Source organism: Meriones unguiculatus, chromosome X (assembly GCF_030254825.1).
Source record: "Meriones unguiculatus strain TT.TT164.6M chromosome X, Bangor_MerUng_6.1, whole genome shotgun sequence".
Taxonomy (NCBI): Eukaryota; Metazoa; Chordata; class Mammalia; order Rodentia; family Muridae; genus Meriones; species Meriones unguiculatus.
This window is the reverse complement of record NC_083369.1, coordinates 81,288,213-81,304,551: the sequence shown is the minus strand read 5'-3', so window position 1 is coordinate 81,304,551 and position 16,339 is coordinate 81,288,213. Positions and strand designations below refer to the sequence as shown.

Sequence of the window (16,339 nt, the reverse complement as noted above, 5' to 3'; positions counted from 1 at the left end):
AATAATCTAATCTTTTAATTGAATAGTGTTCCACTGAATGGATATTCCACTATTTATTGATATATCTACCAGTTGAACATTCAATTTGTTTCTATATTTTGTTTATTACAGCTAAACCTACTATGGTCACTCACACACTTTTCTTTGGCGGTATTAATGAGAGTAAAATGCTTGTGTCACATCCTAACTCTGTGCCTATCTTTATAAGAAATTGATAACTATTTTCAAATATGACAATGTCACTAAGGTTTGTCCTGAATTTCTGATGTTTTCTTTAAGAAGTTTTGTAGTTTTAGCTAGGAATCTTGAGTAGGTGCTAGCATAGTTCTAGACAGTCTGAGAGCAAAATCAGAAAGGCAAGACTAATAGGGGAAGGTGGGAAGATTTTTAAAGAGATGCTCTATCTTCTTTTACATTTTGTCTAGACTCATCCCTTGGCAAATGAGATAATGTTTGAGCTTAATTAATGAGGAAACTTTTATAGGAATATTATGTGGCTGTTAACTTTATCCAGAATTTGTGTATTTATGAATATTGTAGCAAACCTTAGGCTTTTGAAGCATCACCAGCAACACCTCACCTCATGGGCATAAACAAACAAAATGGCTTGATGATAATTTGTGATTTGATGGAATGTTAAATGAAAAAAACTCTGAAGCTGATGCAGGTGAAAATCAGATGGACATGAGTAGAGTATGACCACAAAATACAAGCATGTATTCTGTATTATACAAAAACAAACCTTGGAGAAATATCACATCCTTGCTGCATAAAAGCACCCAAGGAAAACCAAAGACTGTTAAATATTCCAAATTCATTTGGAGGATCAGGAGGGCTTTGTGGGTCACGAGGTTCTTCATTGTTGTCTTCCAAGTGCCATTCATAAGGGCTAAATCTGCTGACTAGGAAAAGAACTACACTGACTCCAATGTAAGCGAAGACAATGCACATCCAGATTTCATAAGCTAAAGGATCCAAGAATGAAAATACGCCTGGTTTTGATTTCTGAGGCTTCTTTATCATGATGGAGATTCCCAGGCTCATAAATGGCTTTGAAAAATCTATGACTTCTTCACGGACCAATGTTATAGTGAGTGGAGCAACAGCTATATCAGCTCTCTGAAAAACAAAGACATAGTGCTTTTACAGACAGCATTTCCTTCATCATTTGTAACTTAATAAATGTCTTTGGAGGAAATACAATATATTCAAACATTATCACCAGCAGATTTGTCAATGCTAAGATTAAAGAAGTAGGGGTATTCAGTGGATTCTAAATTGCTTTAATTTGTTGGTCAAATAAGGAAAAAGGCCTGATATTTTGTTCTACGAAGCACATTGGCTTAGGGAAACTAGTTCCATTCCCCCCTGATTTCTTTTTGCTCTCTCATACCTCAATTTGTACTTCTTTATGACATATCTAATTTTTTTGTTTTCTTGTTTTAATATTCAAGGTATTATGTCTGTCTCTCTTATTTGACAAGAATTTTTGCATACTGTACGTAACAACCTGTATTTCTTATATTTTCTTTCTTTTCCCTTGTAGTATTCAGTATAAGTTTGTTAAAATATACATCATTTGAAGACATGGACCCAGAATATGATTTTGTATCTATTATTGCAGTAGGTTCTATATTAAAAATGTATGTCTTAAATAGTTGTTGATCGTTGAACACGGTACATGAAAAAAATGCAATATTTCTGCATGGGAGATACGAGGATAAAACAGCTATTAGAATATATATTAATTTATCAAATAAGCTATATTTTCTGGTGATAAATATAATCACAACATTAACACATATCATATTGATAAATAAACTTTAGCAATGCACTGAATAATTAACTCATTTTAAGGTATGTCATCTTAATCTCAGGAAAACAAAGCATTAGTGATTTTTGCACTTATTTTTGGTACAATTGTTCCTTTTGAATGGTAGTACTGTTTTAGTGTGGAAACAGTTTTTAAAATGTACAGGTAGGAAGATGTATATGACTATGGGAATAAGTATGGCATATCAGATATGTAGTAAATTACCAAGTATGATCATTTTTTTTTGTCTGTGATATAGTTGTTTCAATATCTTTACCTGTGGGGAGAGATGGAGGAAGTTTGAACAAAAGTATATTTACCACAAAATGAAGTTTACTTTGGTGAATTGAATAGGACAACTCAAACCAGCTGAAAAATGCTTTGTATTTAAGCGAAATGCAGATGATGAGCAGCTCTTCATGCTAACTAAGTGCTTCCTCTGTATGAGGCACTGTGCCAAGCACTTTACACATATTATTATACTTTATTTTCCTAGCAACCTTAAAGTTGGTACAATTACCGTTTTCTCTTCAAATGATGTATATTTTAACGGACAAAGCAGTAACCAAAACTTCTACTGAATACTACAAAGGAAAAAGAAGCTGAAACTAGACCTCTAATACTGAGATTAGGATCCATTCTCTTAACCAGCAATGTGTTTTCAACTGATGCTTGCATACGTGTACTACATACTATAATATTTTGCTCCACAATGCAATTCTTCTGAATTATCCATGCTTCTGTAAATGCCCCCTTGCCCATACTACTGTAAGGAATCCCAACAAAATCATTGCTTTGCCAAAATGTATGTTGGTGGAATTGTTGCTTTGGCCTGTCATTGATGCTGTAGTAGCCATTTGTTCATGTCTTCCCAGGGAAAAGTCATACAACACACAGTCAGTTGAAATCATAGGCAGTTTTGTTTACCAAAAACCACTCCTTTCACTTTTTGATTCTTCTACCATCCTATGTATATTGCACCTCTACTCATCACAGTCAATGTTCTTGAAACTTGAACTTCATTATCTCTAAATTAAAGCAGCACTTCAATTTCAAGAGCTAATTTGTAGTCCCTCTGACTTATTGAAATGAATCCTTTTTTATTTAATTTGTTTTTTTAGAATTTATTCATTATATATCCCGATTGAAACCTCCTCCCTCAACTCCCCCCCCAGTCTCACTCTCCCTCTCTCTTTCCCCCATCCCATTCTCCTAGTCCACTGAAAGGGGGAATTCTCCTCCTCAGCAATCTGCCCATAGCATATGTAGTTTCATCAGGACTGCCTTGGAACTCTAGCAAGGCCACATCACAAGGGACAGGCAACCAAGTTCATGACAGAGGCAGCCCCTACTCCCCTTACCTGGAGACCCACATGGAGACTGAGCTGTCAACTGGCTACATCTGAGCAGGGGGTCTAGGTTCTCTCTTTGCATGGTCCTTGATTGCTACATCAGTCTCTGCAGGAGCCCCTGGGCTCAGATTTTTAATCTTTGTTGGTCTCCTTGTAGGGCCCCAGTCCCCTCCATGTCCTTCTATCCCCCTCCCCCACTTCTTCCACAAGACTCCCTGCCTTTTGGGGCTGTAAAGATGGCCCAGTGGTTAAGAAACTATTTCTTGAACTGTAAACTTAGATGCCAGACTCAAACACCTCTTGTTAGAAATCAGTTGTTGGGGTATTATCAATCTCTGCAGGGGCACCAGGGCCCAGGTATTTTTGTTGTTGTTGTTGTTGTTCTGATGGTCTCCTTTTGGAGCTCCTATCCTGTCAAGTTCTTTCTATCTTCCCCTTCTTTCATAAAATTCCATGCACTGTGCCCAAAGTTTGGCTATGAGTCTCAACCTATGCTTCGATACTTTGATCAGTACAATCTTTCAGAGAGACTGACCCCCCAACCAAGGATCATGCTTGGAGAGGACCTTTATCCCTGCTCAGATTTAGCCCACAGACTCAGTTTCCAAGTGAGTTCTCTAATAAGGGGAACAGGTACTGTAATCTGGCATGAACTCAGTGGCAGGCTCTCTGATCACCTTCCTCTGGGGGGTGCAGTCTTGCCAGGCCACAGAGGAAGATTATACGGCCAGCCTTGATGAGACCTGATAGGCTAGGGTCAGATAGTAGGGGAGGAAGACCTCTCCTACCAGTGGAATAGGCGAGGGGCATAGGAGGAGAAGAAGGACGGAGGGATTGGGAGGAGAAGAAGGAGGGGGCCACAGCCCGGATACAAATTGCAATAAATAATAAATAAAAATTTAAAAATAAAAAAGAAATCAACTGTTTATGTGACATCATTGGGCTTTTGTACGATATACTCTTTTTGTTTGTCTTGTTTTTTAATTTTTAATTTCTTACAATTTATTCACTTTGTATCCCAACTGTAGCCCCCTTCCTTGACCTCTCCCAATCCTGACCGCCCTCTTTTCCTCCCATGCCCCTTTCCCAGTCTGCTGATAGGAGAGGTCCTCCTCCCTGTCTGTCTGACCCTAGCCCATTAGGTCTCATCAGGACTGGCAGCATTGTTTTCCTCTGTGGCCTGGTAAGGCTACCCCCCCGCCGCAACCACCTGGCTCAGGGGGAGCTTATCAAAGAGCCAGGCACTGAGTTCATGTCAGAGACAGTCCCTGTTCGCATTACTAGGGCACCCACTTGCAGACTGAGTTGCCATGGGCTACTTTTGTACAGGAGTTCTAGGTTACCTCTACTCATAGCCCTTGGTTGGAGTATCAGTCTCAGAAAAGACCCCTGTGCCTGATGTTTTGGTTCTGTTGCTCTTCCTTGTGGAGTTCCTGTCCCTTCCAGATCTTTCTGGCTCCCCCTTCTTTCATAAGATTCCATGCACTCTGCCCAAAGTTTGACTAAGGATCTCAGCATCTGCTTTGATTGATACCCTGCTGGGTAGTCTTTCAAAGGCCTTCTGTGGTGGGCTCCTGTCCTGTTCCCTGTTTTCTCTCTATTCTGATGTCTATCTCTTTTACCTTTCTGAATGAGGATTGAGCATGTTAAACTCTTTCATTTGGCTTTCTGACACTAAAGATGACAGGCTCTCTTCCTACTTTTATCAATATTCTTTACCTGTTTTTTTTTTTCCTAGATTTTATTCTTTACCAAGGTATAATTTGTACTTCTAAAAGTGCCTTTTAGGAGGTAATCACTGAAGAATTGTAGAATAAGAAAGATCGTTTATGGTTCTGTCCTTTATTTTTCTTTTTTCAACATTATCATCTATGGCTTCAACTCTCTTCATATTGCAGTTAACTGAAGATGAGAAGATGAGATGGGAGGCAATGACAAATTTTACCTATTTTATCCTTTGGCTGAGGGCTAGTCCAGGTCATAGAAACAAAGAATGGAATTGGTGAGAAAGCTAGCACTTTTTTTTTTTGGCAAAAATAGCTTAAATCAGCTAGAATTTTTTCATGCCAAGAGAATTCAAACATAAAGGCACTTCCTCTCACTGGCAACATGTCTCTGCCTCTTGCTCAGAGGATACAAATACGCATCTAGTATCAGTCCCCATTTGATCTCATTTGAATTTAATTACTTAATTCAATGATTTTTTTTCATCTTGTAAGTCTTGATCCTTCTAGGAGAAATTGCTATTTCTTTCCCTGTCTTCAAAGGTAGAAGTAAATGGGTATTTGGACTGAATTTGAGGGAACTAAGCTCTTTTCAAGTAGGTACAGAATAGAAGATTGAGGCAATCGATCCCCTTTAAATGTAAAATCCACACACCACTTTATATATGGAAGGGTTTGGTTGGAGGAAAGAGAGGGGATAATGGTGTAATTATATTATAATTTCAGAAAGAAAGAAGGAAAGCTAACAGTCAAATACAAAACAAAACAGAAATACCCATACCAAAAATAAATAAATAAGTAACTCAGTAACTCCAACACCCACCACACGGTAAACATCACTAAACACTGAAAAGAAGTTGTTAGACAGAGGAGGAATGATGTTTTATTGTCTAGTTCTTAGGAACATTTAGCAAAAGAACAGATTCCCAAAGGAGGCCATTTGGAGTTTAAAGTATTGTTGAATAAAAAAAAAAAAAAATCACTTATCTGTTCCCCTCAGGTACTTGCTTCTTTCCCTTAGCCTAACATTTAATTTTCTGATTTCATTATTTCTGGAAAGCATTTTCTTTCCAATTTTCCTTTTATAAGACATGTTACTATGCAGTCCAGGTTAACCTTGAATTTACTTCATGGCTCAGGGTGGCTTCACATTTGTGGTGCTCCTCTTACCTCAGTCTTTCAAGTGCTGGGATCTCAGAGCTTATTTTTTTTTTAAATGTACTGTCTCAGTGGAGGATAATGTTATATCTGGGCTCAATTAAATATCACTGATGCTGTGACCTGGCTCCGAAACAAGATTTTACCATGTACCTTTAAGGACCCTTAATAAAGACCTACAGGTTGAGAAAGTGATAGCTGCAAGGAGCTAGGAGAAGGCTCAACCAATGGAAAGGAAGAGAGTTTCTGATTGAGCCCTTGGATAGTAAGATGTGTGGGAGGCTGGAGCAATTTTTACTTTTTCTATCTCTTGAATTCTTGGTGAGAGACAAGTCATGAAAACTGGCATATCAGCTCAGAGCCAGTTGTGGAGAAGCTGTTGCCCTCTCATACCACTATCCCTCCTTCCGTATTATAAAATATATCTGTGATGGTGGGTTATTTCAGAGCTTATGATCTGCCTGCCATAATGACTGTGAAACAATCAGTTTGATTATCAATGGTAACATGGAGAATTACTAATAAGTGTCTAAAAATCCTCAGTTAGCATTCCTGGGACTGCCATGGCATATAGACAAGGGGGATACTTTAAATGAAAATTAAAGTTTTAAGAGGCCAATGGTAATGAAAACCTAAATAAGGTAACCACTGGAATTAAATCCCTCTTTTAAAATATTTTTATTTAATATTCATATATGAATGTAACATGTATGGATCAAACTCACCCTCCCCTGAAATTCTTCCCTTGATATTTGTTTTTAATGTAAGTCAGTTGTGACTGGAGCAAAGCATGAAGAATTATGTCTGAGACTGGAGCAGGTGAGCATCTGACTTAATAATCAAGTGTCTCTCTTCTGGTGTCCTGAACCACTCCAGTGGCCTTTTGTCATCAAGCCCATGCTGGTAACAGCAGCAGGAAAGTCACTTTTAAAACCCTAGGTGGGTAAGTACTTGGTATGAGGGTGCTCCAGGGCACAGACAAAAACCAGCAAATGCTAAGAGCTCAGAAGAAGACTCTACTGGTGTTTTAACTTGCATTTTGACTACTTAAAAGATTTTAATCAAGCAGCTTAAGAATGGCTGTATGGGCTCTGTAAACACACTAAACTAGGCTTTTCCCCTCCCCTACTTAACCAGGGGCAAACCCAAGTAACTGAGTTATTGCAGGGGATTTATCTTGAGGGGATTTATAACTGTTTTCATAGGTGGGTGGCCAAAGTTGTAAATTTCATAAAACCTAAACCCCAACAGACTTCTGTGCACAGGGACCATGCATTTAAGCTGCTGACAACTTTTAAGAGGAGATGACATTTAGTTAAATTGTAATTTTACAAATTGTTTGAGGTGGAAGGTTTGTTATGTTTTAAAGTATTTTCATCTGATTAGCTGATATAAAGTTTGTAACCCATTTGGAGATTTTGTTTGAGCAGGAGCTTGTCAGCCACCATTTCAAAAGATTTTCTGGTAGCAAGGGCAGAAGGAAGAAAGGAGATGTATCCTGTCGACCTTAAGAGAAGAGAGCAGTGATTTGCTCCCCCTGCCCTGCACCAAGCATAAAGCTTTAGTGGCCTTTGGCAGGCATTTCCTCCAGAAAATTTAAATGTGTGAGAAAAAAAAAAGAGGAACAGAATTAAACTGGTCAATAAAGAATATAATTGCTATGTATTGTGGGACAGGGATTAAACTGTTTTATTGGCTGTACTCTATGAGACATTCAATGTCTGCCTTTATTAAGATCTGAAGAAAGGGATGAGATCTATTTGTACAACAACAAGCAGGGTCACAACAGGATCTCCTCATTTCTTTATCCAGAACAGATGACTCAGTATGGGTCTATTGATTTGGACTTCTTTTCCTTGGAGAGCTGATGGATTTAAAGACCCAGTATAGACAAAAGGGCATCCCAGGAGTTGGATGAAGGCCCTGTAATGCTAAATTTGGATAGAAATACTTCCCCACCCCTCTGCTCAGAATAGCAGACTTTCATGTATCATTAATGCTCTTCCCTCAAGTCTGTATGTCCTTTCAGTAGAGGAGCACTTTTACCAAATTAACATTCCTCTCTGGCAGAGGCCAGTGTAATCACCTGAAGACTCTAGTAAGTATATGGCATATGTTACTGGATCCTTGCTTCACTATCTTGACTGGAAGGACAGATTGACTTTATGTCTTGTTAATAGAAAATAAATCTATCTTAGAATCTATCTTAGACAATCTTAGGTAATTTCTTGTAGGCAAAGAAATGTCATTGTAAGTAGTATCTGCTGAACTGACATTTCTTCTTGGAGTGGGAAGGAATCTCTTACACCCGAGGACCACGACCTGGAATCAACATATGACAATCTCATTTTCATTCCTGAGCTTTCTATTATCTTCCAAGTCAGAAGAACTAATCTGGATAATATCTTTCCTGGCCTTTCTCAAAGTAATCCCACGTCCTCTTTATTTTTAGTTCTAGGTGCTAAGAACATAAAGGATTTGGCAGTGCTCACTGGGAGGTGTCCTCTTCATAACTGAAGCTCCAATTTTCTTCTAGCCCATTTCTTGCTTTTTTTTTTTCTTTAAATAAACCTTGTTAGGTCATATATCTTTTCTGAGGACAGAAACTCCCTGCTTTTTATATTGTATCTTAAAATATTTTAAGAGATAACTAGAGATTAGTATTGCATTATGTTAAAGGGCACATAGAAAGGTGATGAGTATCTTGGATGGAATACCTCAGAACACAGCTAGAATGCAAGTCATATGCACCAAAGCCAGGAAGAAATGACATTTCTGACTGTAATAATATCAGGATTCCCATGAGCTGCTGATGAGTATACTGAACTGAGCCAGTATAAATCAGTGGACAGAACACTAGAATAGGCATACCAGTATTCCAGTTCCCAAACTGTAATTTTTGTGTTATTGTTAAAATTTGCTAATATCCATCCTCCCTGAAAAATTCCTGTCATGCCTGTCCTCCATCAGGTTTTATTTCTTGGTTTTCTCAATGAGCAATGCTAATGTTTAGTCCCTTGTGGATCTCCTAGTCATCTATAAAAATGAATTAGATGTTTGGCTAAAAAATATTTAAGAATCCTGATAGCCACAAAATGATTTTTTAAGCCCTCTTAAAACACTTGCTGTTTAGGAGCAGTAAAAACTGGTGGTGTGTGAGCCATTTGAGCAGGAATGATTACTATGTGGCAGTGTTACAGAGATCCAGCTCTAAATCAAAATTGCTAAAAGCAGGTGGACAGTTTCAAGAGCACAGTGTTTTGAAGGGCACACGTAATGGGGCACATTGTATTCTGCTGACATTTGTTTCTAAAACAACCTTCTTAAAGATACAAGGTGCCCCAACATCAACTTTGATTTTCTTTAGAGGAAAAAAAATTCAGGACTCATCTGAAAAGAGACTAATTGATGTCTTTATTCTATACCAAACTTAATTGCTTTTGACTTTTTCTTGGGACTTTCATGGTAGACACAGAAATATCCTTGGCAAAGTTATCTCCAGCTTGGCCTTTCTTTATTGTTTTCTTGCTCTGATCCATACTACATAAAAAGGTATATAATGCAGTACTAGAAATATAAAGTGGTACCTATTTGTGTGGGTTTCTTGCTCTGGTCCATACTACATAAAAAAGATATAGAATGCAGTATTGGAAAGATAAAGTGGTACCTGTCTGTGTAGTTTTCCTGCTAAATGCAAGTAGTAGTTTCCTGTTCTCCATCTTTTTGTCCACTAAGTACTCTGAGAAATCATCAGAGAGTTTTTTTTCCTCTTTCTTCTTCTGAAGCTACTTGCAAATCACAAGGGGTCAGGTCTGCCAGAAATTCAAACCTGTACTTTCAGGTTTTTTTTTCTCCATTTCTATCATGAATAGAGACTTTGAAAACTTTCTAATGCCAAAAGAATAAAATTTCTCCATGAAGATGAGGACACATTTAGCTTATACTATCCTCTCTGACAGCAAGCTCTTCCTCCAAGCATGACAGTAAAGCCTAGTTTTTCCATTCATAGGTTTTAGAGGGACGTGGAATTTGACAGTCCACTTTAGTGGTTTGCTGTCAGTTTTCCAGAATGATTTTATATATTTTTCATTCTATTTTTCTTTTTTTTTCTGCCAGTTCTGCGCAGAATTTTATTTCATTTTTTCCTACTTATTTTTAAAATTTTTTATATTAATTATAGTTTATTCACTTTGTATCCCAACTGTAGCCCCCTTCCTCATTCTCTCCCAATCCCACCCTGCATCCCTCATCTCCTCCCATATCCCTTTCCAAGTCCACTGATAGGAGAGGTCTTCCTCCCCTTCCATCTGACCCTAGCCTATCAGGTTTCATCAGGACTGGCTGCATTGTCTTCTTCTGTGGCCTGGTAAGGCTGCTCCGCCTTCAGGGGAAGGCGATCAAAGAGCCAGCCACTGAGTTCATGTCAGAGAAAGTCCCTGTTCCCCTTACTAGGAGACTGAGCTTGGAGAATTGGAGCTGCCATGAGCTACATCTGTGCAGGGGTTCTAGGTTTTCTCCATGAATGGTTCTTGGTTGGAGTATCAGTCTTAGAAAAGACCCCTGGGCTCAGATTTCTTGGGTTGCTCTCCTTGTGGAGTTCCTGTCCCCTCCAGGTCTTTCTATCTCCCCCTTCTTTTATAAGATTCACTGTACTCTTCCCAAAGTTTGGCTATGATAGTCTCAACATCTGCTGTGATACCATGCTGGGTAGAATCTTTCAAAGGCCCTCTGGGGTAGGCTCATGAATTGATCTCTGTGTTCTCCCTCTTCCAATGTCTGTCTCATTTGTCTTTCTGAGTGAGGATTGATCATCATACCCAGGGTCCTCCTTCTTGCTTAGCTTCATTAGGTGTAGAAATTTTAGTATGTTTATCCTAAATTATATGTCTAATATCCACTTATAAGTGAGTATGTACCATGTGTGTCTTTCTGTTTCTGGGATACCTCACTCAGGATGATCTTCTCTAGTTCCCACCTTTTGCCTGCAAATTTCATGATTTCCTTGTTTTTAATTGTAGAGTAGTATTCCATTGGGTAAATGTACCACCATTTCTGTATCCATTCCTCCATTGAGGGACATCTGTGTTGTTTGCAGATTCTGGCTATTACAAATGAATCTGCAATCAACATGGCTGAGCAAATGTCCTTGCTGTGTACTTGAGCTTCTTTTGGATATATGCCTGGGAGTGCCATATCTGGATCTTGAGGAAGAACTATTCCTGATTATCTGAGAAAACACCAGTTTTATTTTCAAAGTGGTTGTACAAGTTTACATTCCCACCAGCAATGGAGGAGGGTTCCCCTTTCTCTACATCCTCTCCAGTGTGTATTGTCACTTGAGTTTTTGATCTTAGCCATTCTGATGGGTGTAAGGTGAAATCTCAGGGTTGTTTTGATTTGCATTTCCCTGATGACTAAGGACTTTGAACATTTCTTTAAGTGTTTCTCTGCCATTCTATATTCCTCTGTACAAAATTCTCTGTATGGCTCTGTAACCCATTTTTTAATTGTGGTTACTTGGATTTGTTGCTTTTTAACTTCTTGAGTTCTTTATATATTCTGGATATTAGCCCTCTCTTAGATGTAGGGTTGGTGAAGATCCTTTCCCAGTCTGTAGGCTCTTGTCTTGTTCTGATGACAGTATCCTTTGCTTTACAGAAGCTTTTCAGTTTCATGAGGTCCCATTTATTGATTGTTGCTCTTAGAGCCTCTGCTGTTAGTGTTCTATTCAGGAAGTCGTCTCCTGTGCCAATGAGTTCATATTATTCAGCTCAAAAAACATCAGAGGATTTTTCTAGGTCAGGAGAGGAGAGAGAATGTTCCTTTAAGAGCCTTCCTGGGCAGAAAGGAAAGCTCTTCCCAGAGCAGCAGGGGAATGAGGGAAAGGTAGCTTCAGAAATGTCACCTTTTCAAAATCAAGGCGATGAGGTTTGAATTACTAAACAAAGCATTTGGTGGTCTCAAATTCCGTCACTTACAAATAGAAGTAGAGAGAGAAAGGGATGTGTAGAGATTAAACCCTGAAGCAGAGTGGACATCCCAGAGGAAAAACCAAAACACTATGAGAGAGCTGCACTTCAGCTGAACGATGTCAGGAAATCTCTTATCTTACATCACCATGTCTGACATCTTGCTTTATGCTAGGAATGTACAGATCTATTTCCAGACAATGCCAGGTTTCTTTGGAGACGCTACAGAGCTCTGAGCATTCTGTTTTGATGGGCTGGCAAATGGGTGGATAGATCACATCAGATAACTGGATCATTAGAAACTGACACCCTCAATTTCTTGCCATACTACTAAAGCCTCAATAACTTTTCTCCAGAATGGCTAAGACACCAAACACCTTTTATAATAAATTTCAACTATTATTCCAGATGGAATGGACCCAAAACACTTTTGCTAGTGAACTGATTGGAAGCACACAAACTTCATAGATCCAAGTAACTGTATTGTTGTTATGGTCAGAATGTTTGTGCCCCTCTTAATATGTTGAAGTTCTAATCTCTAAGGTAATGTTGCTAGAAAATGGGGTATTTAGGAAGTGGTTAGTCTATGAAGCAGAACCCTCATGAAGGGTGCTCTTATATAAGAGACTTCAGAGACCATTTGCCCCTTTCATAAATGTGAAGATACAACAAACAGGTACAATTTGTAAGCCAGAAAATTCATTAATACTAGACAATGAAATCTTTGATCATGAACTTCTCTTCCTCCAGAATGGTGACAAATCAATATCTGTTTTTTTTTAAGCTACTAGTCTAATATACTTTCTTTTAGTAGCCTAAACAACTGAGACAGGCCCTGCAGGATGTTTAGTCTTTGGAATGTGACTTCCATTTGTAGCTTAAATAGTCTCACACATAGAATGAGGTTACTAATGGAACTTCTTCAAAGGCATGTTGTGAGGATTAAGGTACATAATGCTTGTAAAGTACTTTAGCACAGTAGGTAGCAGCCAGTGAATACTCTATAAGTGCAGGCTAACAATAACAAAAATATTACCTTATTTTTCCCACCATGAGCTCAGTTTAATGAATCTTTGTCATCCGTTATCGTATAACCATATTGAGTCATTAGGACAAAAAGTGAATCTTCCCTATCTGTCAGGTGATGTCCTAAGTGCAGAGAGAGTTATAGCCAAGACAATACCCTTTGAGTATTGGGGTGATAAGGGACAAGAAAAAGAAAACATCATCTGGAAAGTGAGAATCTATTACTATGTCAAAATGGTTGAGAGTGGCTTGGGGTCCTCAAAAAATTAATTGGGTTGTCTCTCCCTCTCTTGAAATAGAAAAACTCTCTCTTGTCATCCATTTACTGTGCCTCATCTGCAACTCACTCCTGCCCCAGTTCCCAGGGCCAACCTTGACCTAAGACAGGTAGTTATTGGCTCCAGCCCCACAAATGGAGGCGGGGATTCAGGTTATTGTGCTGTTTGTCTGGCAAGAGGACCGTGTCCCAGTTTTGATAGCTGGGGCCTAGCCTCATTTTAAGCCTTAGTTCCCATTCTGTGTCATTATTTTTAGAAATAATCTCTTTCCTTTATGTTTGTTTCCAAAGGCCTATTCAAAAAACATTGAGTGATTCCAGTAGTCACTTCTGATTGAGAGCAACACCCTGTTTGTGCTGGCTACCACTGGAGTCATTAGTCAAAAAGATACATGGATGTTTGTTTCTTACCAGCTGTGACTTCTTAGTTCCCCCCCTCCCCATTTTTTTTATCTTCTCAGTATCTGTTGTCTAGACAGGTACCAATCATAGCAAGTGATTATTGTTTATTAGAACTAAAAATCTCCTGCCACAATCTGAAATTTGGTTAATTAGAGATTGGTTTATGAAGTGGGTAGTTCCTGGTAGCCAATTATACTTACCCACATATACCTCATTGGTCTGCCTAAGATCTGATTTTCCCTGAGACCAAAACCATTTAAAACTAAATCACAAAAAAAAAAAAAAAAAACAAACCTAAATCACAAAGGAACTGTGAAGATACCACTATAGCCTTCTTAAAGCTTTATATTAGTTTTTAAAGTGGGAAATTGCAATAATGAAGATCTGGTTTGTGAGTATAAAACTAGAGGTAGGGACACAGTTAAATGACAGACAAATGACAAAAATCTTATTACAGTCATAATGTCCATGGCTGGGAAGAAGACTGCCTTTAGATTTGAGAGACAGCAGAATTCATAGTGCATATTGGTTCATTCGATATGAGGGGATCAATGAGGAAAGATGGAAATAGTGTTAAGGAACCACATGACTAGACTTTCAGTAGAGGGCAGACTGTGCTTGATATGGCTAAATAAATTGCCTCAATTCCATTTTCCTTTTTCTAAAATAATCTTGTTGCTCAAAGGATGCTATTGGCAGTCTACCTTTCCTGACCTCAACTGCATGAGAAATTATTTGTCTTTACAGACTCATGAAAACCCTGAAATCTGATAAATCTTGAGATTGTTAATTTTCTTGTTATTGAAAAGGATATAAATAGATAATAGTGGAATTGAAAATACTTACTCCATAGACAAGTTCCCCAACCATGCCATTCCATATTTTAGTTTCTGGATCCCTTGCTCCATATTTCCCATCACCGACAATGGACAATTTGTATTTGATCCTTACATGTTTGGCTATTTCATAGGCTAAATCAACACAATAACCTTCATAGCGCTCATTTCCTTCCAGTTGCTCATGATTCTTTTTATACATTACATATGGTGATTCCTTAGGGGTCAGAGAAAAAGAACAAAAGATTACTTTTATCCATTTTTCCAAGATACAGTAAATGTAATAGGAAGACATTTTCCTCTCTGTTACTGTTGAGACTTGATATATGGAAATGATTTTTTGAAAATTTGAGTTAATAAGGAGGTAAGCCTCAATCAACTGTTCATGGACCAATGTATTCCTTGGAGCCCTTAACTGATGATTTAAAGAAGTAGAGAAACATTTAAGTTTTTTTTTCTACTAGTGTTTGAAAGAAGAACTAGTTTTCACCAGTAAAGTCTTTTGATGTAGTTGAATTGGGAAGTACTCTCTCCTTCAGTACATAAAGAGGAGCTGCCTTTGATTTCTCAGGATGTATTAGGTGAGGGACTATAGCCAGCTAAGGCAGGCCATAGGGAAACACTGCAGTTTTTGTGACGCTGGGGTGTTTGGCTTGTTTTTTTACCCATCTGCAGGGTTATATAAAGTTCTTAGGATAAGGTGAAGGAGAATAATCCATACATGCTATTTAAACATCATACTTGTTTTAAATTGAGGTATTACTCCCTCACATGTCTATAATGTGTTGAACCTTGTGGAATAGTTCTGTATCATTAATTGTGTCTTGAAATGGTCCTAAGACATAGGTAGGTGATTATGATGATGATTAGCATTTTGAGACAGGATTTCTTTGTGTAGTCCTAGCTGTCCTGGAACTCACTTTGTAGACCAGGCTGGACTCAAACTCAGAGATTCACCTGCCTCTATCTCCCAGGTGCTGGGATTAAAGGCATGCTCTACCTTGCTTGAGATTATTATTATTATTTTCCATTCTACAAATAGCAAAAAAAAAAAAAATACCCCTGAGGATTAGAAAAAAAAATGTGATTTACACAGTTACACAAAGGAGAGTTAGATCCAATATTAGAACCTTAATTGATTTTCTGTTTCACACAATGAAGAATTAGATTTTATGTCCAAGTGAAGCACCATTCTTTTGGGAGAGAAGTAGAAGAAGATATGTAAAATTGTTCTTCATTCATTCATTAATCCATCCATCCATTCATCCATCATCCATCCATCTATCCATCCATCCATCCATCCATCCATCCATTCATTCTCTTTCCTCTCCTGTTCTCTCTCTTTCTTTTGTGTGTATATGGAAAAATGAACACATACCATGTTGCTTATGTAGAGGTCAGAGGGACAACTTGCAGGAGTCGGTTCTCTCCTTCACCTATATAAGTTCTGGCCATCAAACTTAGACCATCAGGTTTAGTGGCAAGAAACTTCACCCTCTAAGTCATCCCCTTAATCCTTCTTTCTCTTTATTCCTTTCAATTTTCTCATAGAATCTTCACACTTACTTAGTTCTGGCTGATAATTCACTTCTTCCTTTCCCTCCAAGCCTACCCCAAATCCCTCTGTACCGTTTTGTCCCCAGTAGTTTTCCTCCTATGTTGATATCACATGTGTCCCATTTTCTTCCCCACCTGCCAACTAATATCTTTCTGTTCTTATATATCTGCCATCTAGTGTCTTGCCCTTTACTCATACTTCTATTTAAATACCCATATTTAACA

General features: G+C 38.3%; 1 protein-coding gene across 7 annotated transcripts in view; it reads right to left on the bottom strand.

Annotated features, from left to right (window-relative positions):
• The window catches only part of Gria3 (glutamate ionotropic receptor AMPA type subunit 3), a 350,275-nt gene that overhangs the window by 76,987 nt on the left and 256,949 nt on the right, over positions 1-16,339 (bottom strand). For all 7 annotated transcript variants that reach the window (XR_009588470.1, XM_060375315.1, XM_060375316.1 and 4 more), the window contains 2 exons: positions 14,568-14,774; positions 743-1,119 (listed from right to left, as the gene is read on the bottom strand). Coding sequence is in view for 6 of the 7 variants with exons in the window: in XM_060375315.1 (XP_060231298.1) it covers positions 743-1,119; positions 14,568-14,774 (584 nt within the window). In the remaining variant the exon portion in view is untranslated. The remainder of the gene's footprint in view (positions 1-742; positions 1,120-14,567; positions 14,775-16,339) is intronic.